The following is a 27,555-nucleotide window of genomic DNA, read 5'->3' on the forward strand; positions in this document are numbered from 1 at the left end:
CATTGGTCATTAGCATCTGACTAACTGCCTATTCACCAGTGGGCAAGAGCAAGACTTAGACAAGGTGTCCATCGAAGCACCAATTAAGGCTTGAATGGAAGTAAGGGCTCAGAGGATGCCTGTCCAGACTGTAAAACTTCAGGAAGAATGTAACAACATTAGTTGTAACCTCCACAGAAGGAAGTTGTAGATGCAGAACCGCAGCAGCATGTCTTATCACTACTGCAAAGGAAGCACTTTATTCTGCTAGTGGCCCAGAGAGGGAACCAACTGAGTTTCAGAGGAAGTATCAAGACCACTGTTGTACTGTAAGTGGATACACAAATTCTCATCATCGTAATGGGGGAGAAAATTATCCCCATTATCTCTATTGTCATCAGCTAGTGTTGGAAACCTCTGATCAGCCAGGAACTGAAAAGCTGATGGAGCAACTGTCAGTGGTTCTGCGGTAGAGGAAGTGTTTTATCAGAATGGGACTGTGTGGGGACTGGGTACTTTGGAATTAAATTGGGACACAACCTCAGTCTGGGCCAAGACAAGTTCAGATCTGTGACAGACATCAGCATCAGTAGAAGCTTCCCCTTCAGCGCAGCCAGTGCTGACGTCAAAGAGAATGGCGCAGGCCTTGGCGCCAAAGTGGAAGTTGACACAGGATTCGGTGCGAAACCTGAGGCTGGTTTGAGAGGCACAGATGTCGCCAAGGGGGGATCCGCCTGTAGTAATCCTAATGGAGGACCTTGCAGACCCTTAAGGCCCAAAGGGGTGACAAAGGGAATCAGAAGAATGCCAAAAATGTGCAACATGCCCTCCCGAAAGGCCTAGATCTGCTGTGGTATCGTCGATGACTCAGGGAACGTGGTGTGAATCAGGATCAATTGTAAAATCGGTTCCTCAATCGGAGATTGGGACAAGAATGGGTGGCACGATCACGTCCCTGAGAACAGAGTGGTGGGATGAAGACGAGTCCCGCTTGGCCTTCTTGTGTTTCCACGCCTCAAAGCAAAGAGGACCTGTCACAGGAAGTGCCTCGAGAGCGTGAACGAGTCTGCACCCAAGACTTTGAGAATGGAACAAAGTCAACATGGAGCCACACAGTGACACATAGCGGCACACTGGAGAGCTGCTGAGAAAGCTTCTGGATCCAGTTTGGCACCTGGGGATATTTTAAAGGTGAGTAATCTACTGTTAGAGAAATAATTTTCACGCACATCTATTACCCCTGCTCCTCAATCACATCACTAGGTGCTCTTCCTGAAGATAAGCGCACCTCCTTGGTCACACACTAGACACCTAAACACTTCCCACACAGGATCAGAGCAGGTGCAACAGTCTTTGTATGCTCGCCATGCAAAAAACGCCCTTTGATGCCTCACAGGTTGTAAGAAGCTTAAGTAAATGATACAGTACAATTCAATACATTACTCACACTCATCCCTTTTCTTAAGGTATTAGCTGTGCAGTCCCATTGGGGAAAAAAAGGAATTATGCATTGAGGCTTATTATGCAGGCTGCGCAGATGAGGGTGTAGGAATTGTTTTGAGTTGTACATTTAGAGTGATTCAATTTAGGGCTTGACATTTATTAACATATACATTTCAAAGACACACACTTTCAGAGAAACATACAATACCAGGTTAGAACTTCAGACCTCAAATTTTTATTTGAAAATTGGCTCAAAGTAGAAGAAAATACAAATGTCCTGTGCATAAAGAAGACAGGCCATGGAGAGCAGAAACAATTGGAGAAAGAGGTCCAGTGACCTCTGGTGAGAGAGGCTCTCAGTACACTTTTGCGAGAGGAGCTCCTATATATTGGGGTTAGAGAACTTCCTAGTACTTTCAATACGTTGATTTGAGAGGGGCTCCCAGTACAGTGTGATGAGATGGGGTCCCAACATCTTGAGGCGATTGGTGTTCACAGTCCAGTGTGGTGAGAGGGGCTCACATTAACATGTGGGAGTAGGACTTTTCATACACTGAGTTGGGAAGGACTATGTACAGAACGGTGGGAGGAGCTTCCATATTTTGAAGTGGGAAGGGCTCCTAAGACATTGTGTTGAGTAGAGTTCCTAACACACAGCGGTGAGAGGGGTTACCATAGCTGGTGGTGAGGGAGGCTGTCAGTAGGAGGTGCTGAGATAGGCTCTCTATATTATGATAAGAGAGGTTCCAATGACTTGGTGATCACAGGACACCTAGGTCATAATGGTTAGAGGAACTCCCAGAACATAGTGGTTAGGGAGGTTCCCAGCACATAGGGTGAGCAGGGTTTGCAATACATATGGTGAGAGGGGCTATCAATATTTGGCAGCGAGGAAACCTTCCAGTACTTTGTGGTTAGAGGTGCTCACCTGTACATGGAGGTGGTAGTGCCTCCCACAATTTGGTGGTGACAAGACCCCCATTACATAGTTGTAAGAAGTGCTGCAAGAACATGGTGGTGTGGGAGATTCCCAGTAGATTTGGTGAGAGGGGCTGCCACATCTGGTGGTGAGGGAAACCCCAAATACAAGGTGGTGACACAGGCTACGAGTACATGGCAGTGTGGCGAGGGAGTCTCCAAGTACAAGGTGGTGACGCAGGCTACGAATACATGGCAGTGTGGCAAGGGAGACTCCAAGTACAAGGTGGTGACACAGGCTACGAGTACATTCTGATGTGGCGAGGGAGACCAAGTACAAGGTGGTGACACAGGCTACGAGTACATTCTGGTGTGCCGAGGGAGACTCCAAGTACAAGGTGGTGACACAGGCTACAAGTACATGGCAGCGTGGCGAGGGAGACTCCAAGTACAAGGTTGTGACAGCCTGCGAGTACATGGTAGTTAGGGAGGTTACCATTATATTTTTGGGGGAAGCTTTCCCAGGACATTTTGGTGAGAAGACCTCACAGTACATTGTAGTGAGAAGGATTATAGTACATTGTGGAGACTGGGGCACTCAGTACACTGTGGTGGGAGGAGCTACCAAATCATTGTGGCTAGTGGGGCTCCAAGTACATTGCGATGAGAGGCATTACCAGTACATGGTAGTGAGAAAAGCTCACAGTACGTTGTGGTGAGAGGAGCTTCCAGTGTATTGTGGTGGGAGGAGGGGCTTCCAATAAATAGTTGTGTGAGGGTCTCAGATTTGGAGGTGAGTGATTGTGAGGGAAGCTCACAGTTCATTGTAGTCAGAGGGTCCTAGAACTTTGTGGCAAGAGGGACTCCTAATAAGTTACAATGAACAGGAAGGGCTCTAAGTATGTGGTTGTGAGAGGAACTACCAGTATATTGTGGTAAGAGCGGCCCCTACTCCCTCAGTTCTTTGGGTAGGGGCCCTCGGTACACTCAGGCGAGGGGCGCACCTGCCTTACATTCCTGCACCGAACATGAGAATCCTTGGTTTGAATCCTACACCAATGCCCGCGGATTGATTTGATCTTCTCTTAAAATGCAGAGGCTCTTTTCATACGTGCCAGAGTAAGACATCCGTCACATCGAAGCAGCCAGGCGAGCTCTTTCGGATTCTTAAGGTAGCGATCAAAAACAGAATAAAAAAACACTATTCATCGTTTAGAGGGGGAGAAAATGTAAATAGTGCATTACTCAAGAAGAGCACACCGCATTCCAAACGTAAGTAACATATTGATTAGCATTTCCTTTAAATAAAAGTATTTACAGGCAGCGTCTTCCACATTCAGTTGCACAGTTCTGTGTTTGCCTCGAATAACCCAGTATTGCCCTCGAGTGAGACTGCCGAGCCCCTTGGCTCTTTCGAGGCTTTCTTACAGTGAACTCGAGGAAAGAAACAAACTGGCAGGCAGTGTTGGGCGATCAATGCCAGTAGGCCGCGCTGGGGCACCTTGCAGTTGATAACAGTGCGGGGAGATTTCTCAAAAACGCCGTGCACTGGTGCACGCAGCATACCGACTGTGCCTGGCGCGGGGGAAGGGGGAGCCAGGCAGGCTGAGCTGCAGTCCAAGGGCACATCTGCTGTGCGGGAGGTGGGCTGCGCTGCAATGCACGGATCACGCCTGATGTCCGGAGTGGGGGCACTCGGCGGCGGGCCCTGCACGGCCAGCTAGCTGTGCTGGGACATCCCGTTCACAAGGCTCCTGAGCTGCTTCACCACCGTCTCGATCAGCTTCTGCTTGTCGCGATCATTCTTCCGAAACTGGGCGAAAATGTTGTTCTTTTTGTTGGTGTCCTTTATCCTGTGGAATGAATAATATATGGATTATTAAAAGGAAGGTAAGTCCATGCCTCACGTCTCCCAGACACATCGCCGGTCCCTGTAGTCAGTCCTACGGCGGGTCAAAACTTTCAACCAAGAGGACAGGGGCGTGCAGGCAAGCAGCACTGTCGGCGCTTTCCTAACTCCCTAAACATCAAAATGAGAAACTAGGCATGGGCGGGGGGTTACTGCAAGCTGTTTACACCCTCACTGTCCATGCAGGTATTACTCCCAACCGACATGCGAATAATCACCCAGCGGGCAACATGCAGAACCACTACACAGAATACATACCCTCGGTGTACCCTGCGCGGCACACAAAAAGCAAACAAAGACGTTATCAGTTGCAACTGCGTGCGGGCTGCACTTGAAGCACCAAACGTATTTACAGGACATATTTACCAAGAATATAAATAATCGAGAGCACAAACAAATGTATTTCACATTGCCCTAGGTCCCACAAGCGTGGATACATAGCGGGTAATATATAACGGTAAGGTACAGGGGGGGGGGGGGGCGGAGAGATAGGGAGGGTGTGTAAATTTCACCAGAATCCTTAAAATGAGGAAATTGATTTATTGAAAATAGTAAGTGAAATACTGAATTATATCGTTTGGTAGCCTGAAGGAAAAAAAATAGAACATGTTTATTATGCAGTGAAGGCTGAATAATTAAAAAAAATACTATTTGCTTAGTTACACGAACAGCAGGTTGATTAAACAAAGAAAAATCTAAAGCTGTGCAGAGGGGTTTGGGTTATGACAACGAACCCCGTTTCATAGGGGCCATATATGAAAGGGTCCTGTGAGAGAGAGAGAGAGAAAACAACAACACAGGGGATGAACTTCATCCAGTTAAGTAAAGTCATATCGAACAGGTTTCTCAGAGTATCTCCCTGGGCACTCTTTGTTGCATGGAAGCCGTCAGGCAGGCAGCGGTGCTTTTCTCGAGTCAGCGTCGCTGTACGTGGTCATGACATGGAATTTTAAATCGCACTGCCATAATACCTATGTTACTATGTGCTTAAGTTGAACAGTTTCTCTAAATTTCATGTTTTTGGGCCACATTTATTTTCACTCACTGCGCTCCTAGGAACAATTGGCTTTGTGTGGTGCGATCTGCAGCAATACACCATAACCCGTAACACTACTCACTTCTCCAGCAGGGTGAGGGCAGTGCTGGGGTTCACCCGCAGATATTTGGAAGACGGCTGCCCATAGTCCGCTAGATAGGTGGACCAGTCCCACACCATGAACAGATCGAGGAGCTGTAGACGAAGGGGACAGACACGTGAGAACTGTACGAACAGAAACACAAACCTGCATTCACAGAACACTGAATGACGAGCATCTTGAATAGCATGCACGAATCGTACTTGAAAAAACACGCATCAAATGTAAGCTCTGCAAGGCACGTTTTTTTCTCATTTCTCTTCCCCATTTTACAGTCAAGGGCTTGTGTTTTCTGGTCTAGTCCCCTCACCACAGCGGACAGGGTACAGCATAGGAGCACTGCGGCTGCCGCTGCTGCCCTGAGGGTAACATAAAACTAAAATATTGCAGTCTACACAAAGTCAACAAGAGGGGCAGATGGGCACTGTGAGGTAAAGCCTCTTTCATGTTAGGGCTGGAATGATTTCTCCACATCACTCCCTCTCTCATACCACCTTATATTTCAGTCACTCACAAACTTAAAAGGAGCCGCAAACTTGCCACCACAGCCCAGTGTGCCAAAACGGGCTGTGTATGGTTTGTTGCCTAAATATGCGAGCCATGGCATATTCGTTAAGCATGGGAAAGGCCTTCGCCCTTAGTCGCCTGGATTTCATGTAATCGTTTTTTTTCTCAGAAATTTAAAGCAGGGCTTCCCATAATCCCAATTAAAAGCAGGGAGCCCCCGCTGCACTCTCCATGGTGACAGATCTCGGCGCGCGCTGCCCGGGCCCTTTCAAGACCCCGCTTGTTACTTCAGGGAGCCATGTTTGTAAAAACAACAGGAAAAGCAGAGACGCATCCATTACCGAGCGGTATTGGATTTGGGGGGTTTAGAGGATGCTGGTCAATATATAAGTAATCTTTTAAAAGCTAATGCTGCGTCGAAACTGCAACAGCAAAGCCTTTCCTTATTCAACTTTCAAGCCGTAATCCCATCTAAGCCATTTAAACCCCACTTCCTATCCTCTTTTTAATTGTCTAAAACTGTTAAATACTTTGCCGGCTCCCTGCACCAATTAGGAGCTGTGCTATGCAGCCCCACGCCTTGTTATTTCAATTGAACTCTGTGCCACAACTATTTGTTTTCATTTAGTGGCTACAGCCGGAGCCGGGCTCGTTTTAGCATTAACTGTTTATTCCACACACTGCCACATAACTGGCTCCCACGTGCACTGCAACGAGAAACAATATTCTTTGCAGGCTGTCGGACGTGCTGTTGACACCACAGTTAAGCTATTCGAGGAGAGAGAGAGTTAAATGGCCGTGTATACCCTTTTCTAAATGGCGTTGAATGAAGCCTTCCTTTCCCAAACTAACGTCGAGGGGCACACTATGCTGGTTTCTTGTGTAGCACGCCACGAGAGGCTCACGCGCACGCCTTTGAGGCTTGTGGTACAGACCTCGACCGCAACGTACAGTTGGGGCACACTGGGATCAGATAGTTAACGCTGCGAACCAGCGCCTTGGGGCTTCCAACCCCGCATCAAACGCTCTCCGGATTTCAGTAGAGCCCCGCTGGTGAGCGCGCCATCACTCAGCCTGCGCCCTCACACAGCACTGCTACACCACATGTATGTCACCGGCACAGGGCTCAGGCAGGAGCTACATTCTGCAGGGTTTCCACTCTTGTCTTTTGTACAGCTTCGGCTTTAGGGCAGTGCGGCCGCACTGGGCGCCGACCTATAGAGGGGGAGCTGACCTCAGGTGGGGGCGCTGTGTTTAGCAATAACTTATTATTGGGGAGATGAGGGCCATTTTTGTCTAGTGATACTGGGAGAATCCCAAGAGGGGTCATGGGTGTGGGGGCGCCAAAAATGATTATCGCACAGGGCGCCAGCAGCGCCTGCTTTTGTATTATTATTAACTGGTGTCATTCTGTATAAGCGAGTCAAGGCGTGCGCAGTCGTTTCGCCTCCTGGCAGCAAATACACGAGTGGACGATTCGCCCTCGCTGGTCCGACCCGGAGGTCGCAGCCACCACAGCACCAGAGGCGACAGTTTCTGCGTGGAATCCACTGTGCAGATCCCACAGCAGGGAACGCCGCCCACCCTGTTCGTGCACAAAGATTCCTATCGGTGTCTCTATTCTGGACTTAGATGACTTTTTGCATGGAGATATTGAAATGTTTTGAAATTGCGTTCTTACAACACTTAATACAACTGACAAGGTGTTGACACACATGCCATGTCCTCAACTTCTAAATATTGTGAATCAAAGATCAGATTAATTTTGTAATGAAGACGCTGTTCTATTGGTGACTTGTAGAACCGTTCATAGGTACAGATCCTATGTTCTAGTGCACTGGGCGAAACCTAATTTTGCGCTCGCTCTCTCGTCTTTAATTATGAGTGTGTTAGAAACTTTGGAGGGGTACAATGAGTTGGGGATTGCAGGGCCGGCCGGTAACCCAAAGCAACCCTGACAATTTTCTTGGACCAGCCCTGGGGAAGCACTACCTGGCCCCGGGAGTCAAAACGCTTCCTTGTCCCGGCATGTTTACAAGATGCCTTGGCCCTTCCTCTACGCAGAGCCGGGATACTAAGATGGGGAGAGCTAATAGTAGAAAATGAGTTAATCCCATGGCAGTGTTTTTCCGCTTTAACCAATAACTCGATATCAACATTTAAGTATCTGCAAATCCTCCGTTGGACTAAATCAATCAGTAATGAAATAGTTGAGAACGGGGACTTGGTAAAAGCAATACGTATAAGATCAATACAAAAGGAAGTAGCAGCATGGTAGTGGCAAATGATCGAGATTGGAGACAAAAAAATCGAATTTATTTACAGAGAGCTGGAAGGACATGCCGGGAGATGACCTCGAAGCCCTCGGGCAAGTATCTATGTCTACTCTCTGGTCGTATGTGAAAGCTGCCCCCTTAAAAATAAATCATCTCTTTACTGTCCATAACGCACACTGGACACCATTGAAACTTTCCAAACTGGGGAATGGAGTGACAAAAAAGTGCCCGAAGTGTGAAGACATCAACGTAAATGAGGTACACATGTTCTGGCAATGTCCTTCGATCGAGCTCTTCTCAGATCACGTGAGTAATATTATCTCTGAAATTTTGGGCAGAAGGGTTGGGCTAAAAGCGTCTACAGTTATCTTTGGGATTATTGCAAGTGAGACAGAAAATTTAGCTCTCTCAAGAAACCAAAAGGCACTCCATTTTGTTCTGATTCTTCTGGCACGAAGGGAGATCTGTATTAAATGGATCATACCCATCCCACCCACTAAATCAGAATGGATAAACTCAGTCCAACGTATTTCAATTCTCGATCGAGCAAGCAAAAGGGTTAAAAAAACAACATTTGGGGACTTATGTGATAGCTGGTTTACAGTTTTTGCCTCCAACTCCTCTGTGTTTATTTAGTCTGGATTAATACATCTCTTTCACTCAGGAATTTACACAGTTAGATTTATTTCTCACGGTTATATGTCTTTTTCTTCTTTCTTTCCTTTTTCTTACTTATCTTCTTTATGGACACACTAGGTTTTTAAGAAACACATTTATTATACTCAGTGGTCCAATGATTACGATTTTGCTCGTTTAGCCGAAACAATGAGAAACTAGGTAAGGCTAGTTGTGAATGGCCTACAGAAAAGGAGGAGTTTTGGTTAATACCGATAAACCCTACTGAAAATAGTGCCCGGGGGTCTAATCCACCTACCCTTCAATGAGAAGAGACCGGGTTTTTCCTCTTTTCATACTGGGCTGTAGTTTTCGGCTTGACCAGCTTTACATTCTTGAATTAAGAGCATATATTGTAGAATGAGGACTAAAAAAACAACAACAAAAAAACCCCGCTTCCTTGCTGCTTTTGTTATTGGGGGCCAATACTACAGCAGCACTGCTGAAAAACTGTCTCTCCACTCTTCCAGCCTCCCGTGGAAATGCCTGATGCCCGGTATGGCCAATCCGGCTCTGGGGAATGTTAAGGGGGTCTACCAGAAGAAAACCAAAACGAATGAGGACACGGGTACCAGCAGCCTCCCTAAACAGTGTTTAAGCACACTTTTGTTTGGAGCTTAGTATAAGGGAGAATATGACAGGCAGGTCCTGTGCCCCTCCGAAGGGCAGTGCCCTGGGCCTTGCTCACACAGGCTCAAGGCCGGTCCTGGTTACAGGCGTATAGATAGATCAACAACCGGTTTGTTTCCCTGAGGGCTTCACCAAAGGCAATGAGAGCAAACCTCAAGCTGTCTGTAGATTTAACGGATAATCTACTGTAGCCATTTTTGCTACACTAGTAACAAGAAGCTCTCGCTTCGCAATTAGGTGTGGTTGTACCATTGCACCCGAGGCAATAATTTCAACAACTGCGTTTGTAGACAAAGCATTTTTCTGTGTACTTCATTTTAAAGCCACTTCTCAGCTTTTCTGTCTCATACTAACATCTGCCTGTTAAAACCCGAAGCTTAAGTCCATGTGACCTTGTTCTACAAACTTCTAAATTTGGTTAAATGTGTGTATTGGTCTCCACCCAGGGAGCTCTACTGTACGGAAAATACCTGGGAGACTTCTGACCGGTTCTGTGATCACTTCTGCACCTTGATAAATACATTTTGCAGACTCGTGCCAAACGCCAAGCTCCAACTGGATCCTGAAGAACCCTGTAATGCTTTTAATGTCCCAGCACTGTGGAAGCAGGAGCACAAAAACAGCAACCTATAATCAGGATAGGCTCTTGTACCTTGGGACATCCTACTAGGTGTGATCATACTTGCTCCTCTGGCATTAATACAATTTAGACATTTGATCACTGAAATTTGTGAAATATTTACTTTGTGAAAAGAGAGGAAGCTATTATGATGGTTGTTTTAAACATGTTACCAGCTCTGCAAAAACATGCATAACATCTAATTAATGAGAGGAACCAAGCATGTTCTTCAAGCCTGTGCTGCCTAAAAATCTGAAGTCACAACCCTTTAGAAGAAAGAGCCTCGAAGCAAAGAGACCAACTCCAATCCATAATATAACCCCACGCACCATTTGAGTCTAAAGAGTAAAAACTAAGAGAGGATAATTTACATTAAAGGAACTAGGGAGAAGAGATCATTAATAGATATCCCAAGCTAGACCCAAATGTCCAACGACTCAGTCCACAATGAACAGTAAAGGAAAAAAAGAGGTATACTTCTGTATATTTGAGTGTTCCAGTCAGATAAAAACCTAACTCCAACGAAAGGAACCTTCTATCGATGATCAACGTAGCTTGGCACCCGCAGGAAGAGGTCTGATGAAATAACAGACCATAATAATGTATGCACTGCCGGTAGGGCTTCTAGAGTGCAGCCCACATCACAAGACTGATGAGGAGCATGGGTGGAAGATACTACCCCATCCTAAATAGGCAATGGTAGGGCGCCGCAAATTAGGAAGAAGAAAAGTGGGTTTTTACATTTCATTTATCACCTGCATTGCTGAGAAACCAATATTAGAGATTTAAAACTGCTAACTGTGTGTGTAATAAAAAAAAGAATAGAGTTCAATCAGTGTGAGAAATTTGGGATAGGACAAAGTGTCACTGAAATGGAATAAAGCTCCTCGTTTACTAACCAGGCACAAGCGTGCTCCCACACGGGCGTGCACACTACATATGTTCACAAAACCCAGGTAAGTTGGTAGAGAGAATCAATGTTTTCCAGACAGATCTGGGATAGAACAAGTAGTGCCAACACCATGCAACCCTTAAGCAGAAAGGAATCAACTACCAATATGACATACAGATGTCAGAAAAAGTAAATTAACTACGGAAGAGAATATGGGAAGACGTATTGCAAACAGTTCCAAAAGATAAGGAAGCCATTCTGGAAAGAAGAATAAAGAAACCATTATGAAACTCATGCCAGGCCTCTGATAGGTAAAGAGGAACAAAGGCTGACATTCGCATGACCTGACCGGACCAATGGAAACAAAGTTCAACCTCAAGAACATTGTCTAAATAAACATGTCCATCCCCAACACAACAGGGGTTGTTCCAACAACGCATAAAGAGGTCCATCAGATCATTCAGTCCGCAAGAATACCAGACAACATGAAAATAACACCCCCACCAAAGAAATACCTAGAAAAAGTGACTTTACACCCTGCTCATTCACAGGAAATTCCAAAAGCTTTCCAGAACGCCAAATCGCAACTATGCTTCACAATCTCGGAGGAACTCCCTTTGAATGGAAATCCACGATGACAGGTAAAACTGCCAGAAACGTCTTTAACTTCAGTGGTTATGAGTGGGTTCCTCCATAAAAAGCTAAGATGTATTTCTGAAGACTTTACCCACCTGCAATATGTAAACAAAAAACGTTGTAGCACTCAATTAAATAAACAGTTTTTGGTAGATCCTTCGCACACTGCAATCACTGAGGATATCAAAGAGGAATCTGAAATAATTGTTTCAATCAAAGAAGGCACTTCACATTTTGAAAAGTACTTTTTTATTCATTTATACCTTCATTTATTAAAAGTTCAAATAAAAGTAATTTTTTACAAACTGAATTTGCTTTCAAAGTGGCTAATCAAATTAATCAAACAACAAATTCTCTATTTGTTTTGGAGTATGGGTAATTCCTTCATTAGAAGTTTAACTTTAGATTCTATGTAATAAACAATATTGTTAGCATTACAGTTCACAAGCTTTCCAAACCTTCATGTTTTACCTCAAAACATCATCTATAATTGCTAAGATTTTCTTACTACGTTCAAAGGTCTGAAAAAAATGATCACTTTGCAACGTTGGCGTTCATTCTAGATCACGCCAGTCCAGTGTGTTTGATGGCATTTATAATCTCCTCTTCTGGTTTGATACATGTGCTGGGGAGTAATAGCGGCAGTATTTGTCCTGTGGATGTAACACCCACCAGGAACCGCTAAGGCAATAATCATCTAAAACATCAGAAATCAGGTTGAACGGCAGTTTAAGACCCTATGCATTATACATAGGGCAATCAATAAAAAGAGGCCCCTTACTGTTAAGACCTTTAGCATCCCCATATTGGCCTGGTAAACTTCTTAGGTCCTCCTCAGCTCATCTAATGAATATTCATAGATCACGATGGGGTGGCCGTTCCACTCGGTTTTTGACACCTAAGGTCTGGAATTACCTTCCTCTGCAACTGCGCCTACTGAAGCATGAACTGTTGTTGTGTATAGATATAGATTCCGTATATAGGTTTCACGATTTATGCCCTTATATAGGTACAATTCATATTGCCCTTATTTAGGCATAGAAAATCCAGCCCTTATTTAGACATTGTCCATGCTAACCAAATACAGGCATGGTCTCCTACATCCGTCAATCCACGTCACAACGAGTTCATGGAAAACCAGACTCTTAAGCCTTTAGGAATTTCCCTTGCTTGGATATTGATTTCTCCAAGAACTCATTTATTATGCATGAACATCTATTCCTTAGGGGTTCATTCATGACGTTCCGATGCCCAACTTTTACGTCAATACAGGAATTCCTAAACACCTTCAAGGTATAAATATACCTGCACTTGCCCTGGCAAACCACGGTTCCGGTACGGTCCAGTTCGACTGCCTACTTGCGGTTCGCCACAGCAAGTTCGGAAGGAGATCGAGTTCCCGCCTGATGCACTGACCAGACGCTGTCATCCTCCTCGCAGAGAATCCAGCTCCAGTGTTTCTGACTCCCCTTGCGGGGTGTTAGATATCGAGTCCCGGAAAGAGATTCCAACCTCACACATTCTAAGGTATGGAGCAGACTAGAACTTAGATAAACTTTTGGCAACTCTTGGCAAAACTAAAACTATAGCTAGCTATACTTTAGAAAACAGCACCTACTTCTTTCCTCATACTACACTTAGGTTAGGTACACGGGGGTAGAACTATTTAAAAGCATCAAATAAGTATTCATATTTTAGCCTGTGTAATTTATGTATGTATTTTATGAATATATGTCATAGCTACAAACCATGGCTATTGCAGTATTTTTTTATCTAACTGCTAACCCTGTATGTATTGTACTTCGCATCCTGTCTTACGATTGCAGCAGTTCATATCTCTTGCATGAGAAATAAGACTGTTCAATAAACCCCTTTTTATTGAAACGCCCGTCTCTCTATTTCTGTGCAACTCTGTAGAAACGAAGCATGAACGATTGACTGAGTGAAACTGTTATCTGTTGTTTCCACGGTTGTGAGATTGTTCCGACTCAAAGGGAAACAAAGTTGTCATGTTTATGCGGTTGTCAGAAACGAATCCCTTTTTGTTTATTCGAGAAGTTTCTAGTGACCTCTGAGTTAGCTGGCACACACAAGTAATTAAGTTTAATGTACTTGATAGAGACATACTGACCTCAGTCCTATGTCAAAACTAAAGTATATATTATTCCAATGCGCAGAGCCTATCAGGGATATAGGAACTACACTACATGGCGCCCAACGGTTTGGTAAGGCACTTATTTAACGCTAGATACTGAAGTAACTCAGACTTGCTTTTCTCAGAGACCCCTACTCATAATACTCCATAAGACGTCTGGAGTGGGTAGGGATAATATCCGCCATAGCTGAGTAGGACGAAAATCCTATGTATTAGCTGTTTGGTTTGTTCAACGTTGAAGGATACAGTGTTCCAAAATATTGTGCACCTTATCTTTGTTCCCTTGAAACTTGCTCTGCATTTTTCATTTCAACATGTCCGATAGCGACACAAACACCGTGACCGGTGGGGCTGTAGCCGACCAAGTCGCAGCAGCTTTTAATCGTACAGGTTTTCAAGAAACAGACGAGGATGCTATAGAGCCATCACTCTAAAACTTATAAAACATGGCCTAACACTAAGAGGTGGTAGAGCAGGTTTTGTGATAGAGGCACATGAATCTCACCAGACAGAGGTATTCTATTAATGGATAGTAATCCCAGAATCAAATCCAGTAACTAAAACGTTTCACTTCTACAAAGAAGATGAACCACCTGAGGAATATATTCCTTTTGAGGATATTGAAATTCCACTTACATACCAGGAGCATGATCTCTGGTTTAAAGGTGCCCTAAAACATTACAATCACATTACCAGGCTCGGTCCACTAGGTAGACCAGGAGCAACATGGCCGATTTTAGCCGGCTACACACCTCATCCTGACATTGAAGAAATGTCAGACGTAGAATTACTTGCTCAACTCAAGGAGTTGATCAAAATCTACAGACAATTGGTTCAATATGTCATGCGGACTTTCACAGTCCAACCACCGTTAACAATTCAAAATCCAGCCCCTTATCAGGGGAATAGACAAAAAATCACTCCACATTTTTTACTTGCAGTCATGGGTAAAATGCCCACAAAACGTGAACAAATTCCGTTCTGGATACCTCAGAAAATTACTCAAATTGAAGCGATATTTCCCAATACCAGCCCTTATGAGAAACATAGAATTCTAACAATCTGTTTACCAATGGGGATCACACCACATCTGGAAGACTGCACCACTTGGGGCACAGTCTTTGTTGCTATCTACCCAAAAACACATGGTGTTCCGTCTATGGCAGTAATACCTGATGTCCTGAAACAGATTCAAAACGAATACGGGTCAGAACCTGCTCTGAATTTAGGTATGAAGTTACTTAAAATTTTTGACCAGGCCCCAACAGTAATATTATCTAATATTAAAGGAGAAGCAGCATCAGTGGCAATCCGCCAGAAATTAAGGGAATTTGATGTAACAGAACAACCACAAGAACTAGCCAGAATAATTGAAAAATCCTATGAAGAATTAGACAGAGACAGTTTGGGAGGGAAACCAGTTAAACCACAACTGTCTGAAAGTCTTGGTAAGGTCTTTCCTAAAAACAATCCTACCTCTTCTAAAAAGAAGTGGGAAAATAACAAACAACATTCAAAAGAGAATGATTCTCAATCCCGAGGTAGGTCTCCTCAAAAGGAGCCCTCTGAAAGGAGGTATAATAACCTCAGGAATAGGGATAATTTGAGAAAACCTGACAGGTATCAAGATACTGATACACGTTCCTCTCGTACCTTTCAGATATCATCACAGACATCCGAAAGAAGAGGACGGTCAGAGAACAAAGAAGAACGCGGAAAGTCCAAAGACGATCAACACGTTCAGAAAAACAAACCAAAACCTCAATTCTCCAAAAAGACGGTAGCAGGTCTGAAGATAAGACATGCTGAGGATTCTGAGAACACAACTCAAGAACGGAAATGGGCTCAGACAATGTTGGACAGCAGGCAGAAGTTACAGTAGCTCGCCAGAACCTGAAGAGGCTTCTGGAGACAGTGGACTTGAATAAGGACATTCGAGTTGAAACTGCAGATACCAGGGTTAGTTCTCCGCATAGGTTATATGAAATAACACTCCGGATGAAGGGAGACATACCAAGAAAAGTGAAAGCACTCTTTTGGGAGCATCTTTCAAGGGGTTATGATATACTTCTAGCAGAACAAGACTGGCCACCAGAATTTGTCAGAGAGTGCCCACATGGCGAAGACATCATTATGCCAGCCTTCGCCAACGATGTTCCAGTACACTTAAAATATACTTATGCCAGGAAATGGGCAGTGGCGCAGGCCCCAGCATTATATAAGAATAATGTAGGATGGGATGAGGACTCACCCCACCACAAAATCCAGATAAAAAATCAACAAACTGCACAAAGGAAGTACTCGGTTAAGCAAGAAGCTAAAAAACAAGTCAGGGAGATCTTAGATCAACTTGAATACCAAGGGGTGATGGAAACATGCACCTCATCAATGAACAATCCTTTGTTTCCTGTCTCCAAACCAGACAATACATATCGTCTAGTTTTGGATTACAGACACCTAAACTCTTGTTGTAAAACATTTGCATTGCAAAATGCACACAGTACAGCATTAATGAATAACATTGTACGTAAAAAGTACAAAACCACATTAGACATTTCAAATGGTTTATTTTGTCAAAATATTGCACCTGAAAGTAGATATTGGACCGCTTTCTCAATAATGGGGACCCAGCGTCAATTTTGTCGACTCCCACAGGGCTTCAAAAAACAGCCTGGGGTTATTCTCAACAAGAGCAAGAGTTACTACAAATTTATGATGACGAGGCATTGTCATTTGTCGATAACATATATCTGACAGACGATGACCTGGACAGACACTTGAACAGGGTGAACCCCATTATATTGGGCTTAGCCTCTGAGGGTTACAAATTCAACTTTAAAAAGTCCAGAATTGCCCATTTCAACGTCCTTTTCCTAGGATATAAACTATCAAGTGAAGGCAAAAGCCTGGCAGCCAACTTTTTATAAAAAGTGTGCGCTGCTCCAACCTCCAAAAATGCTGAAAAACGTACAGTCGATTCTAGGTTTCCTGAATTTTGGAAGAACATACATTCTAAACTACGCAGAGAGGGTTAAACCGCTCTACGAATTAATCAAATCTGATTTCAAAGCCACAACTTGGACACAAGAACACACAAAAATCCTGCGTTCACTTCAAACAGACATGTTAGCAACTAAACACTTGCAAACATGCGTAAATGTACGCAACTTAGTGAGTGACCTGAATCATTCCGGGTCAATGTGGATTCACCTACTTAACTTTTAACGAAGGTGAAAAAGTACCAATTGCATACAAATCACACTTGTATACACAAGAAGAAATGAAATTCACTTCTACAGAAAAGATTCTGACAGCAGTTCAAACCGCTGTAGGAAAAGAAAGAGCCCTAGCACAGGGGAAATGCATTATGGTCGTGACTCCTGTACCAGCCTGAGAGGCAGTTACTAAAGCTAGCATTCCGAATGCAAAAGCTTTACATCCAAGATGGATACAATGGGTTAATTCTCTTGCTGCAACTGATGTTGAATATGTTTTTGATCCTTATTTAAAAACACAAGCATTCCTGCAATACGAACACGAATGTCCTCTGCCTACTGAAATTCTCCCTCTTAATCAGTATGAATTTATAATTTATACTGACGGATCTGCACAACCCACTACGGAGAGTAAACAAGCTAGTGCAGCATGCACGATCGTTAAAGGTTGTATGCTCGATGGCAAATTCAGACCAATGGTCACAAAAACGCAATCTCTAGGAGATTGTACAGCTCAGCAAGCTGAACTACAAGTATTCAAGATGGCACTTGAAAACATGGATCGCGGATTCCCCACACTCATTGTGTGCGATTCTTTTTACTTTGTTCAATCATACAATGAATATTTACAGAATTGGCTTCAAAATGGTTTCAAAGATGCAAAAGGTGGCACAATCAAGCACAAAACGCTTTGGGTAATAGTAGTTCAGTTGCGAAACGGACTACTAAACACTCACGTGATACACACGCTGAGTCATCAACGTGGTGGTGTTCACGTTGAAGGGAATTCATTGGCTGATGAAGCCGCAAAAGGGGCTGTGCAAACGGCTTCCGTAGCTGCAATCACTCGTTCAAAAACGAAAATAGACAATAATAATGCTGGCTGTCAATGCTTCAAGCAAAGGCAGCGGTGCAGCGTTACCCAAAACATTTCCAATCAAATAGTCATATAATTGATGCGAACAATGTTCCGTTTGCTCGAATCCCTGGAGTGGAGGATAGGGTAATACCAAACATGGAACATAGATTAGGACTAATCCTAGCAGCACATGAAGGGATCACCTCTGCCCATGCAGGTGTTTCCGCTACAGCATCGTTATTAAAACAGAGATACTGGTGGCCAGGCATTAGGAAACAGACCAGGAATTATTTTTGGAATGTGAAATATGCCAGAAGATGAAAGTCTCTACTGTGAAACGTCCTGTGCAGACGCCCCTGTTAATTTCAGATAAACCATTAGCATGGGTTTATGGACCACTGCGGTCCCTTACAAAGGGATGGTAACTATAAATATATCATGGTCGCAGTGGATTCGTGTTCTAGGTTCCTATGGATGTGGCCTCAATGCTCGGCTGACGCTCGAACTGTTATGAAAGATTTGCGAGTCTTTATCGGCACATACGCAATTGGCAAACTACATTCTGACCAAGGTCCTGTGTTTAGCTCTCGAGCTTACAAAGAAGCCGTTGCCAGTTTGGGCGTAGCATTGCGTTATTCTTCTCCATTCCATCCTGAGGGAAATTCTGTTGTGGAAAGAAAAAAACGGGACATAAAGCAGTCTATAACAGCTAGGGTATTAGGTTCGGGTGGTGGGTGGGTCAAACACCTTTATGGGGTCCAGCGCGCACTTAACTTACCAAGAAGTTCTCTAGGGGGTGTCACTCCATATGAAGTTCTATTTGGAACTAGAATGTTGGTACCGGACCTTGATATGCAAGGCACAGTGATGGAAAATAAGAAATTTGATATCAAAGATCGTTTGGCTGTTTTACAGGACTTAAATGAACTAAGAACGAAACAAAGCAACGTGCTCCTGAAGCCAACCATCACTGGGGAAAAACCGGCCGTCCCAGCAAGGCCTGTCTGGATCCCAAAGCTTGGTGATCTAGTCAGCGAAAAGATCACGGACAAGAAGGAATTTGGGCCTTCTTCCAGACAACCAGTACCTGTCCTAGCAATCCACAGATCAAGAACAGTACTTTTGCCGCCCCTTGCTGGTAAAAAGGAGAAAAGATTTGTGTCCATCGAAATGATCAAACCACACTATGTGGCCGATACTAAGCAGTAGGCCAAGTGGACTCCGCCAATGTAGCAGACACACTCCTCTAGCTACAATCCAAGAGGTTCAAACTGAGAGACTCATCACCTTTGAAGATTCTGCAGTGAGAAATAAAGGACTAAGCAACAAAGCTATGGAACTTGTCCCTCTTGAAACCCAAATAACAGTTCGTCCTGATACACCTGTCTACAACAAAGTAACAAGTGATCAACTGGTTCCAGCGAATTCAACAAATCCTGATGCAATTCCAACCATTGACAGAACTGCCTCTGGCTATATCATGAACTTTTTTTTTTTTTTTTTGAAACCGTTTATTACAAGACTCAAAAAAATATACAAATATGGGCCTACAGCCTTCCGGCCGGCCGCTAGCAATAAAAGGAGCATACGATATACATTTATAAAACACATGGTGTTGCGGCCAACCATGCACAGGAGATAACATCGTTGCGAGCCACACTATCCAGACCCCACTATACGGTTCCATTTTAAACTTAAAGAACAACAAATACAAACAAACCCACAAGGCAATCCTCAATCGGAAATAGCAACACGTGCTCCCCTAGAGGGGGGATCCTAGCCATCCATAGGAATCTCAAGAGGGGGGGGGGAGAGATCAGAACTAGGGCTGGGTACACCTAATGCCCAGGTACCGGGGGGGATGAGTTGGCTAAGGGGACGGGGCCGGCGACGGATCGGGCAGTAACGGTGGAGCACAGATTCCCCCGCGGTAGGCGTTCCAGGGGCCCCACACTTTCACCCATGTCGCAGGCTTACCTCTCGCCACATACACCACCTTTTCCCGAAACATGCACCAATCCATATGTTCCTTCCAGGCCGAGACAGTCGGGGGCCTCTGGGATCCCCACAGCTGGGCAATATCACGCTTGGCAACCATATACCCCAGAGTCACCCACCACGTCTGCGGCACCGAGTAATCGGTAGGCTCCCACACATTCAACAGGCATCTCCTCGCTTCGGGCAACAGCGCCACATGCGTGACCACTCGCAGCACCTCATGCACACCACGCCAGAACCCCTCCACCTCCGGGCACTCCCACAAGATATGCAGAAAAGTCCCCAGCGCACCACACCCACGCTTACACAAACCGTCCTCAGCATAGCCCATACGCAGGAGCTTTGGCCCCGTCATGTAGACCCTGTGGAGTATCTTGAGCTGGACGAAACGAAGGCGAGCCGGTATGGCCACCTCTTTCGGGGAGGCCACCGCGGAGATCCAGTCCTCGTCGTCCAGCTCCAGCCCATCGGCTACCCAAGCCTCACGAAGGGCAGTCAACAAGTCTGAGCGGTCGTTGATCAGTTTTTTGTAGATCAGTGAGATCGTGCTGTCAGGGACGTGTCCATCCAGCACTCTATCCTCCAGGGGGGAACACTCCGGGATGGAGGCAACGTCCGGAAAGACGGAGCCCAGCGCATGCCGGACCTGCAAATACCGAAAGTACTCGCTGCCCTGCAACTGAAATTCCGTCTGCAGCATCTCGAACGTTTTAAATCCTCCCCTCGTCCAGAGATCCCCCACTTTGCTAATGCCTATTAAATCCCACTTCTCAAAGCCCTTCGAGGTCCAAAAGGAGCCCAACCGCTCAGATGCGTATAGTGGTGACGCCCGGGTCAAACGGTCCTTCCACCCCATTGCAGCATTGGCCGCGTGCCACACTCGCACCATGACACGCGTGGGGCCCGTTAGGCGAGCGTCGGGCGCGCTAGAGTAGAGCGCTCGATTATGGTCACCACCTGGAAGTAGCATCCTATCCATTTCAAACGCCGGGTTTAAGGCGGGCCCATATAGGCCCTGATTAATCGCAGCTAGCTGGGAAGCCCAATAATACCGTTTAATATCCGGGAGGGCAATCCCCCCGTCATACCAGGGGAGCGTCAGCTTAGCCAGGGCAATACATGGCCTCCCGTCCCAGAACAGGCGGCGCTGCAAACTCTCCACTTCGCGGAAGTAGCGTGCTGGGACGAGGTCCATAGTGTTCTGCAACGCGTATAGGAAACGCGGCAGCGACATCATTTTAAACAATGCCGCCCGGCCTAGCGGCGAAAGCGGCAAACGCCGCCAGCGCGCGACATCCTCTTTCAGACGCTGGAGGGGGGGAAGCAAGTTCCGATCATACCGAGCCTCCGGGTCCAGAGTAATGAAGACACCCAGGTACCTAAATCCCTGCGGGGCGACCTGGATCGGACAGCCCCGCGGGAGGATAGGAGCCTGCCCAGAGAGAACATACACACACGATTTAGCCCAGTTGATGACCAGACCGGAGTTACGACCGAATGAATGCAAAACATCAACCAGTACTATGAGTGATTTACGTGGGGAGGCTAGGTACAAGAGGATGTCATCAGCGTATAGGGATACGCGGTCTTCATACTCAGGGGTCCAGCGGAGACCACGGATGGAAGGCTCCCACCGCAGCCACTCCGCCAGGGGCTCCAAGGCAAGTGCAAAGAGGAGCGGCGATAAGGGGCAGCCCTGCCGTGTGCCCCGGCCCAGCTCGAACGGAGCCGACACTCTTCCGTTCACCACCACCTGCGCCAATGGGCCCGAATACAGCAATTTGACCCAACTGATGAACCCTGGGCCAAATCCAAACTTCGCAAGCATCGCCCAGATATATGGCCACTCAAGCGTGTCAAACGCCATGGTGATGTCTAAGGACGCCAAAATGGCCGGCTCCCGTATGAACGGGGCACGTGCAAGCACACCGTGCAAACGCCGCAGATTAAGGGCTGTGTTGCGATGGGGAATAAAGCCAGATTGGTCCTGATGAACCAAATCGCCCACCACGCCGACCAGCCGATTGGCCAGTACCTTGGCGAGAATCTTGGGCTCCGCATTCAGTAGCGAAATGGGCCGATAGGATGTAACCCGGTCCCGAGGTCTCCCTTCCTTGTGGATGACCACGATTGTAGCCAGACGCTGGTCCGGCGGGAGGGAGCCCACCGAGTGTGCCGCCAGGAACATAGCCCGGAGGTGAGGTGCCAGCGTATCCGGTCGCAACTTGTACAACTCGATAGGGAGACCATTCGGACCCATGGCCTTGCCGGAAGCGACCGAGCGTATGGCGAGGGCGATCTCGTCGGAGGTGGGAGCGGCGTCCAACGACACCCTGTCCTCCCCGGAAAGGGACGGCAGCGCGATATCACTGAGCAGGGCACGGGAATCCTCTTCCGAGCAGGGAGACACCGGGGAATACACCCCATGGAAATAATCCGCGAAGCAGGAGACAATTTCTTCTGGCTCAGTTACACACACACCATCCGTTTTCTCAATCAGCGGGACCACACGATTCGCTCTCTCTTTTTTGTCCAACCACGCTATAAGTTTACCAGCATTATCACCCACATCATACAGTCGCCCCTGTTGCTCTCTACTGAGGCCCCTGGCCGCCTCCGTGACGAGGGCCCTGTAGGCCGCTTGCTTGAGTTGGAGGACATGTAATGCAGCATCTGTCACCCCACCTTCTAAATTCCCCTCCAACTCGGCTATTTCAGCCTCCATCCGGGTCACCTCCTCCCGCTCGCGCCTCCGGGCGTGGGAAATAAGGGATAGGGCCTCCCCTCGGAGTACTGTCTTGAAGGCCTCCCATAGAGGTACGGCCGAAGGCACAGACCCCACATTCTCATCAAAATATCGCTGAAGGGATTTAATCAATTCAGCGCGAATGGTGGGGGCGCGCAGGTACCAAGGATTGATTGGGACCACCCTACCCTCACCCCTTGGAAAGACATCAAAGTGCAGTAGGAGCGGGGAGTGGTCCGAAATACCCCGTGGCAAATGGCGCACCTCTCCCACCCTCCCAACATAGGCCGCCGGGACAAGGACATAGTCTAGTCGTGAGAGACTACCATGGGCTCCCGAGTGGAAAGTGTACTGCAGCTGCGTGGGGTGTTTTAAACGCCAGCAGTCCACTAATCCAAATGTATCCAAGAGGCCGGGTAGCCACGCCTGTGCCCGGGGGAGGTCCCTAGGGGGGTGACGATCCAAAGACCCAGATACCACCGCATTAAAATCCCCCCCCACAACTAAAAGCCCCCCCGGAAGGCCAAGGAGAAGGCGCCCAAGGTCCGCAAAGGTGGTCGACTGCAGCCCCGGTGGGATGTATACTGACACAAAGACAACCACTTTGCCCTCCAGTCTTCCCACCAATACCGTATAACGTCCCCTGTCATCGTGGAGCACCTCATCAATCTCCAACGGGAGCGAGTTCTTCACCATGATGCCCGCACCCCGTGAGCCGGACGTGAAGCCCGAGTGAGCCACTAGGCGATAGCCACGCCGATTCATGGCGCAGAAGGAGTTGCCAATGAGGTGTGTCTCCTGCAGAAAGACTACATCGGGCGAGATTCGCTTCAAAAACTGCAGGACCACACCCCGTTTGATCCTGTCCCCCAGTCCATTCACATTCCAAGACAACAAAGTTAGTTCCCTACCCCCCATCATATACAGAAGCCATCATTCGTCCCCCGGAGAGCACTTTAGAACTAACACAATAATACGTTTGCCTTGTGATAAAAACGAACAACACCCCATCCCTACCCACCCACCCCAACAGAACTCCCCCCTCCCTGCACCCCTGCATGAGCCCAAACAGCCCCCCCAACGTGCAGTGTGCCTGTCGCCCCATATATAGTTAGACTAACTAAACCCCCTAGAGGAGGAGGGAGAACCCCCAATAGACCCAACACAACCTCCATAGGAGGGGAACTTACAAAAACTGACGCAGAGTCAAAAGTGGCATCATTTTCGTCCAGAGTGAGGCCCAATATTAGACCCTCAGTCCTGATCCAGCGTGCCGTCTCTCCCCGCCGCCCCCCCCCCCGCCCCCCCGATCCCGATCCCCGGGCAGAGTATCCAGCCAGTCCCCGGCCGCTTCGGGACGATCAAAGAAGTGCGTGCGACCATCCACCTCCACACGCAGCTTGGCCGGGAAAAGCATGGCGTATTTGAGGTTTAGGTCCCGAAGACGGCGCTTGACGCCTAGGAAGCTCAGTCTCTGCTTCTGGACCGCTGGGGTGAAATCAGGATAAAAATTAGCCTCCATATTGTCAAGCTTGACCGGTCCATGCAGTCTGGAGGTTTGCAGGATAGCGTCTCTATCCCGAAAATTGAAAATCCGGGCGATGAGAGGTCTCGGAGGGGCTCCGACCTTCGGCCTTCCCCCGGGAACCCTGTGGGCCCTCTCCACAGCGAAGAATTTGCTCAGCCCCCGTGGCTGGAGATGGGTAGCAATCAGGTCCTCCACAAAGAGATCCGCCGCCGCCTCCTCGCGTCCCTCGGGCACCCCGATAATGCGGATGTTGTTCCTCCGTGCCCGACTCTCGGAGTCCTCCAGGCGTCGATCCATAAGCGCAGTCGCCTGACTAAGCCGGCGCACCTCTGTTTGCAAGGCCGCCACATCTGTCGTTAGGCCCGATGCGGTGTGGGCCAAAGACTCTACTCGGTCGTTGGTTTTGGAAAGATCGGCCCTCACCAGGCCAACATCCACGAGGACCGAGTCAATCTTCTGCGCCAGTGTATCGAACCGCTGGCCCACCGAGGCCTTCATCTCGGCAATGGCGCCCATAACATCTCGCAGAGTCAGATCTGCGGGCAGGTCTGGGGCATCAGGAGGGCTCTCAGGGGACTTGCGCGGTCCATCGGGAGATCCCTTCTGGAGGGTATAGCGGTCCATACTGTTGGCCTGATGGACGGCGCCACGCCGGGTCGATTTGGTCTTTGCCCGGTCTCCATCTTGTTTCGTGGCCATGGCCACCAGTCTCCCAGTCGCACCAGCCACGTCGTGTAGGGCAGGAAAGCAGGGCCACGAGCTCCGGGGGGGCCCCCTCAGAGCAGCGGGGTGGATCACAGCCTGCAGGCAGGCAGGGTCACCCAGCAAGGCCACACCACACCAACACCAAGGGTTCCGCGACCCAACCTCGCAGAGACGACAAGGTGGTGCGAAAGCGAAAGTGCGGGGTACGCGAGTCGCCAGGCCCTGCCTGCCGCTGTTGTTCACTTTGTCACTGGATCACCCCACAGCGCAAATCCGGGGTCCAACGAGGGGACGGCCGCACACCTCAATCGGTGCTCACTCCGGTGTCCGAGGTCCGATTCGGAAGCGGGAAACGGGTGCCACCTCAGCTCAGGTTCACCAACATAGTCCCCTCATCCAGGGCAGGATAATTTCAGGATAATCGTAGGAGGTTGCGGAGGTCCTCGGGAGCCTCGCACCTACGCGGCCATCTTGGTTTCGCGCTAGGCTCCTCCCTATATCATGAACTTTGATACGTTTTCTGAGGATCCCAGCGAACCTGAAACGACGGCAGCACAAAGAACTTTCAAAGAACAAGCAACAGACTTTTTTCATCTCCTGAAAAAGACTTATCTGGTTTCACCATGGATTGAACTATGGATTGTTTTGGGAATATTCTTCTTTCTACTATGGTTAGCTCTGGTAATAACTCTGGGTATGCTGATAAGTGGAAGATATATTCAAATGGACACAGCAAGTAAAAGAGTGAACTTACTTCTCCAGCCACATAAATCATCCCATCGTGAAGCAAGAGACTTGTCAGCAGTGAACATCACAGCCGTTCCTATACATGATGGTATAGTTTGGGACCAAACTGAATATGACGTTTTTGGCCCGTCAGAGCTTTTGAAGATTCCACATTTATTTAAGATTTCATGAGTGACTTTATTACCTCTAGTACCTTTTCTGATGATTGGGACTTCGAGACTGTAAATAACATGATGTCTGATCTAGAGATGTCTACAGTATTCACAAACCATGAATATTTAGAGGGTTCATCAGACTATGAACAAATGTATTGTTATAACCACTATGGTCATCATTTCTTGCATAAATCTGCAACACCTAGAAATGTATTTATGTATAACCAATGGGAACATTGTCCTACACCTCCAAAGGGTAGTTCGAAAACTTTTGCAATGAAATTTCCATATTTTTCAGGCTACAATTTGTCTAATCAAGAAACGTTTTACTTTAAAAATGTGAACAAGACAGGAACGAAAAATATGTTAACTAATACGGAACAGAGTTATTCTGCTGTCTTTATTGCCCAACTGTCTAGACAGGGTTTCGACTTTTGGAAAGACAACATTGAGACAAAATCTGTCTGGGGTGCAAAAGATTGGCAAGTTCAGGGGGTAGAAGCTTTGTTTAGAGTCTGTATCATCCCTGAGCAAATTATGTATTTGAATGACACTGTCCAGCAAACGTCTTGCCTTGGGTTAGCCAAGATTAAAGACATGAACACACCGACCATACCTATACCTGCAAGTAATAGCACTACACGGGGGAGGTCGACGTACATAATATTTTGCATCACAACAGATCAGATCCAGAATGGAAAAAATGGTTGCTCTGGCCCACAGACACAACCAACTGTCAAGATCGATTCCTGAACAAAACACAGGGTTTCACTATAAATAGGCCAGACCCACGCTATGTTCAAAGACAGCATCCAGGGGTAGTAACAACATACAGTGTAGGGAAACTTTGCCTTGATTGGCTACAGAAAGCTACACTGAAGGATGTAAAACAACACTTAACTTTACGCGCAGACCTTAGGGAATTCTTGCTAGGATCAAGAAAACCGCTTGACTGCAGAACGAATACGAGAAATTGATCGTATTAATTTAGAGAAAACTCTCTCTGTAGTAGACAATGGGTTAACGACTGTCGTCCAGAATATATTCATTGGACAGCATTGTGTCTTCTGTCATAGACCTCATGGAACAAGACTTGGTCATGTTGCAACATGGTCAGTCTCAGCTACGTTCTATCATGCTATTGGGCTGGACGCTACAAAACTTGCGTGCAGGCTATGTGCCTTGGCGTTTAATCAACACAATGTCACTGTTTTCAGAATTCAATCTCACTGATAAACAGATCAGACTGGCACAAAGGGGAGCAGAATACACTATGCTGAGCATTAAAAAACTGGAAAAATTACCATTCACAGTGGCAGAAAAACCAGCTACTGAGTGGAACATACATCGTAAAATTACTCTGCCTGTTACAACGAATGCGTGCTAGACATCTGTCTAACGCTCCCATCAGTCATGCCTACGGAAATCAATACTCTGCTGGACCCGGTAACGGCCCATGCTCTGTGTTGTCCCCAGCGGCTACCAATCCTGATGACGGCATTCATTGAGATCTCACAGACGCAAATTGCTACTGCTGAGGTACGAGAAGAAACATCAGGCACGCAGGTAACATCCGATTCGAACATTGCTGATACAACCAATGCTGAAGGCGATAGTTCACATCTATGTGCAGTTAATCTTCTAAACGAGGTATTCCAACTTTCACCTACAACGGTACACAACTTTTGTCTACAGGATTAGAAGATTTCATGTTTTCTCCAGGCCCACACACTGACTTTTGATTCAGGCACACAGTGTTCCGATGAGACTCTGAATTTGGCCTTCATTCTTTTCAGACAAGGGACTAACTTTGGAACTTTTTTTCCT

At 46.8% G+C, this 27,555-nt stretch overlaps 1 protein-coding gene across 5 annotated transcripts in view; it reads right to left on the reverse strand.

Moving 5' to 3' along the window:
- Positions 1 to 1,629: 1,629 nt before the first annotated feature.
- Positions 1,630 to 27,555, reverse strand: part of EXOC6 (exocyst complex component 6) — a 1,441,232-nt gene continuing 1,415,306 nt past the window's right edge. For all 5 annotated transcript variants that reach the window (XM_085606137.1, XM_085606139.1, XM_085606140.1 and 2 more), the window contains 2 exons: positions 5,368 to 5,480; positions 1,630 to 4,193 (listed from right to left, as the gene is read on the reverse strand). In XM_085606137.1, the coding sequence (XP_085462263.1) occupies positions 4,061 to 4,193; positions 5,368 to 5,480 (246 nt within the window). In that variant the 3' untranslated portion in view covers positions 1,630 to 4,060. The remainder of the gene's footprint in view (positions 4,194 to 5,367; positions 5,481 to 27,555) is intronic.

The sequence above is a fragment of the Triturus cristatus genome, chromosome 1_2 (genome assembly GCF_964204655.1).
Source record: "Triturus cristatus chromosome 1_2, aTriCri1.1, whole genome shotgun sequence".
Classification (NCBI taxonomy): domain Eukaryota; kingdom Metazoa; phylum Chordata; class Amphibia; order Caudata; family Salamandridae; genus Triturus; species Triturus cristatus.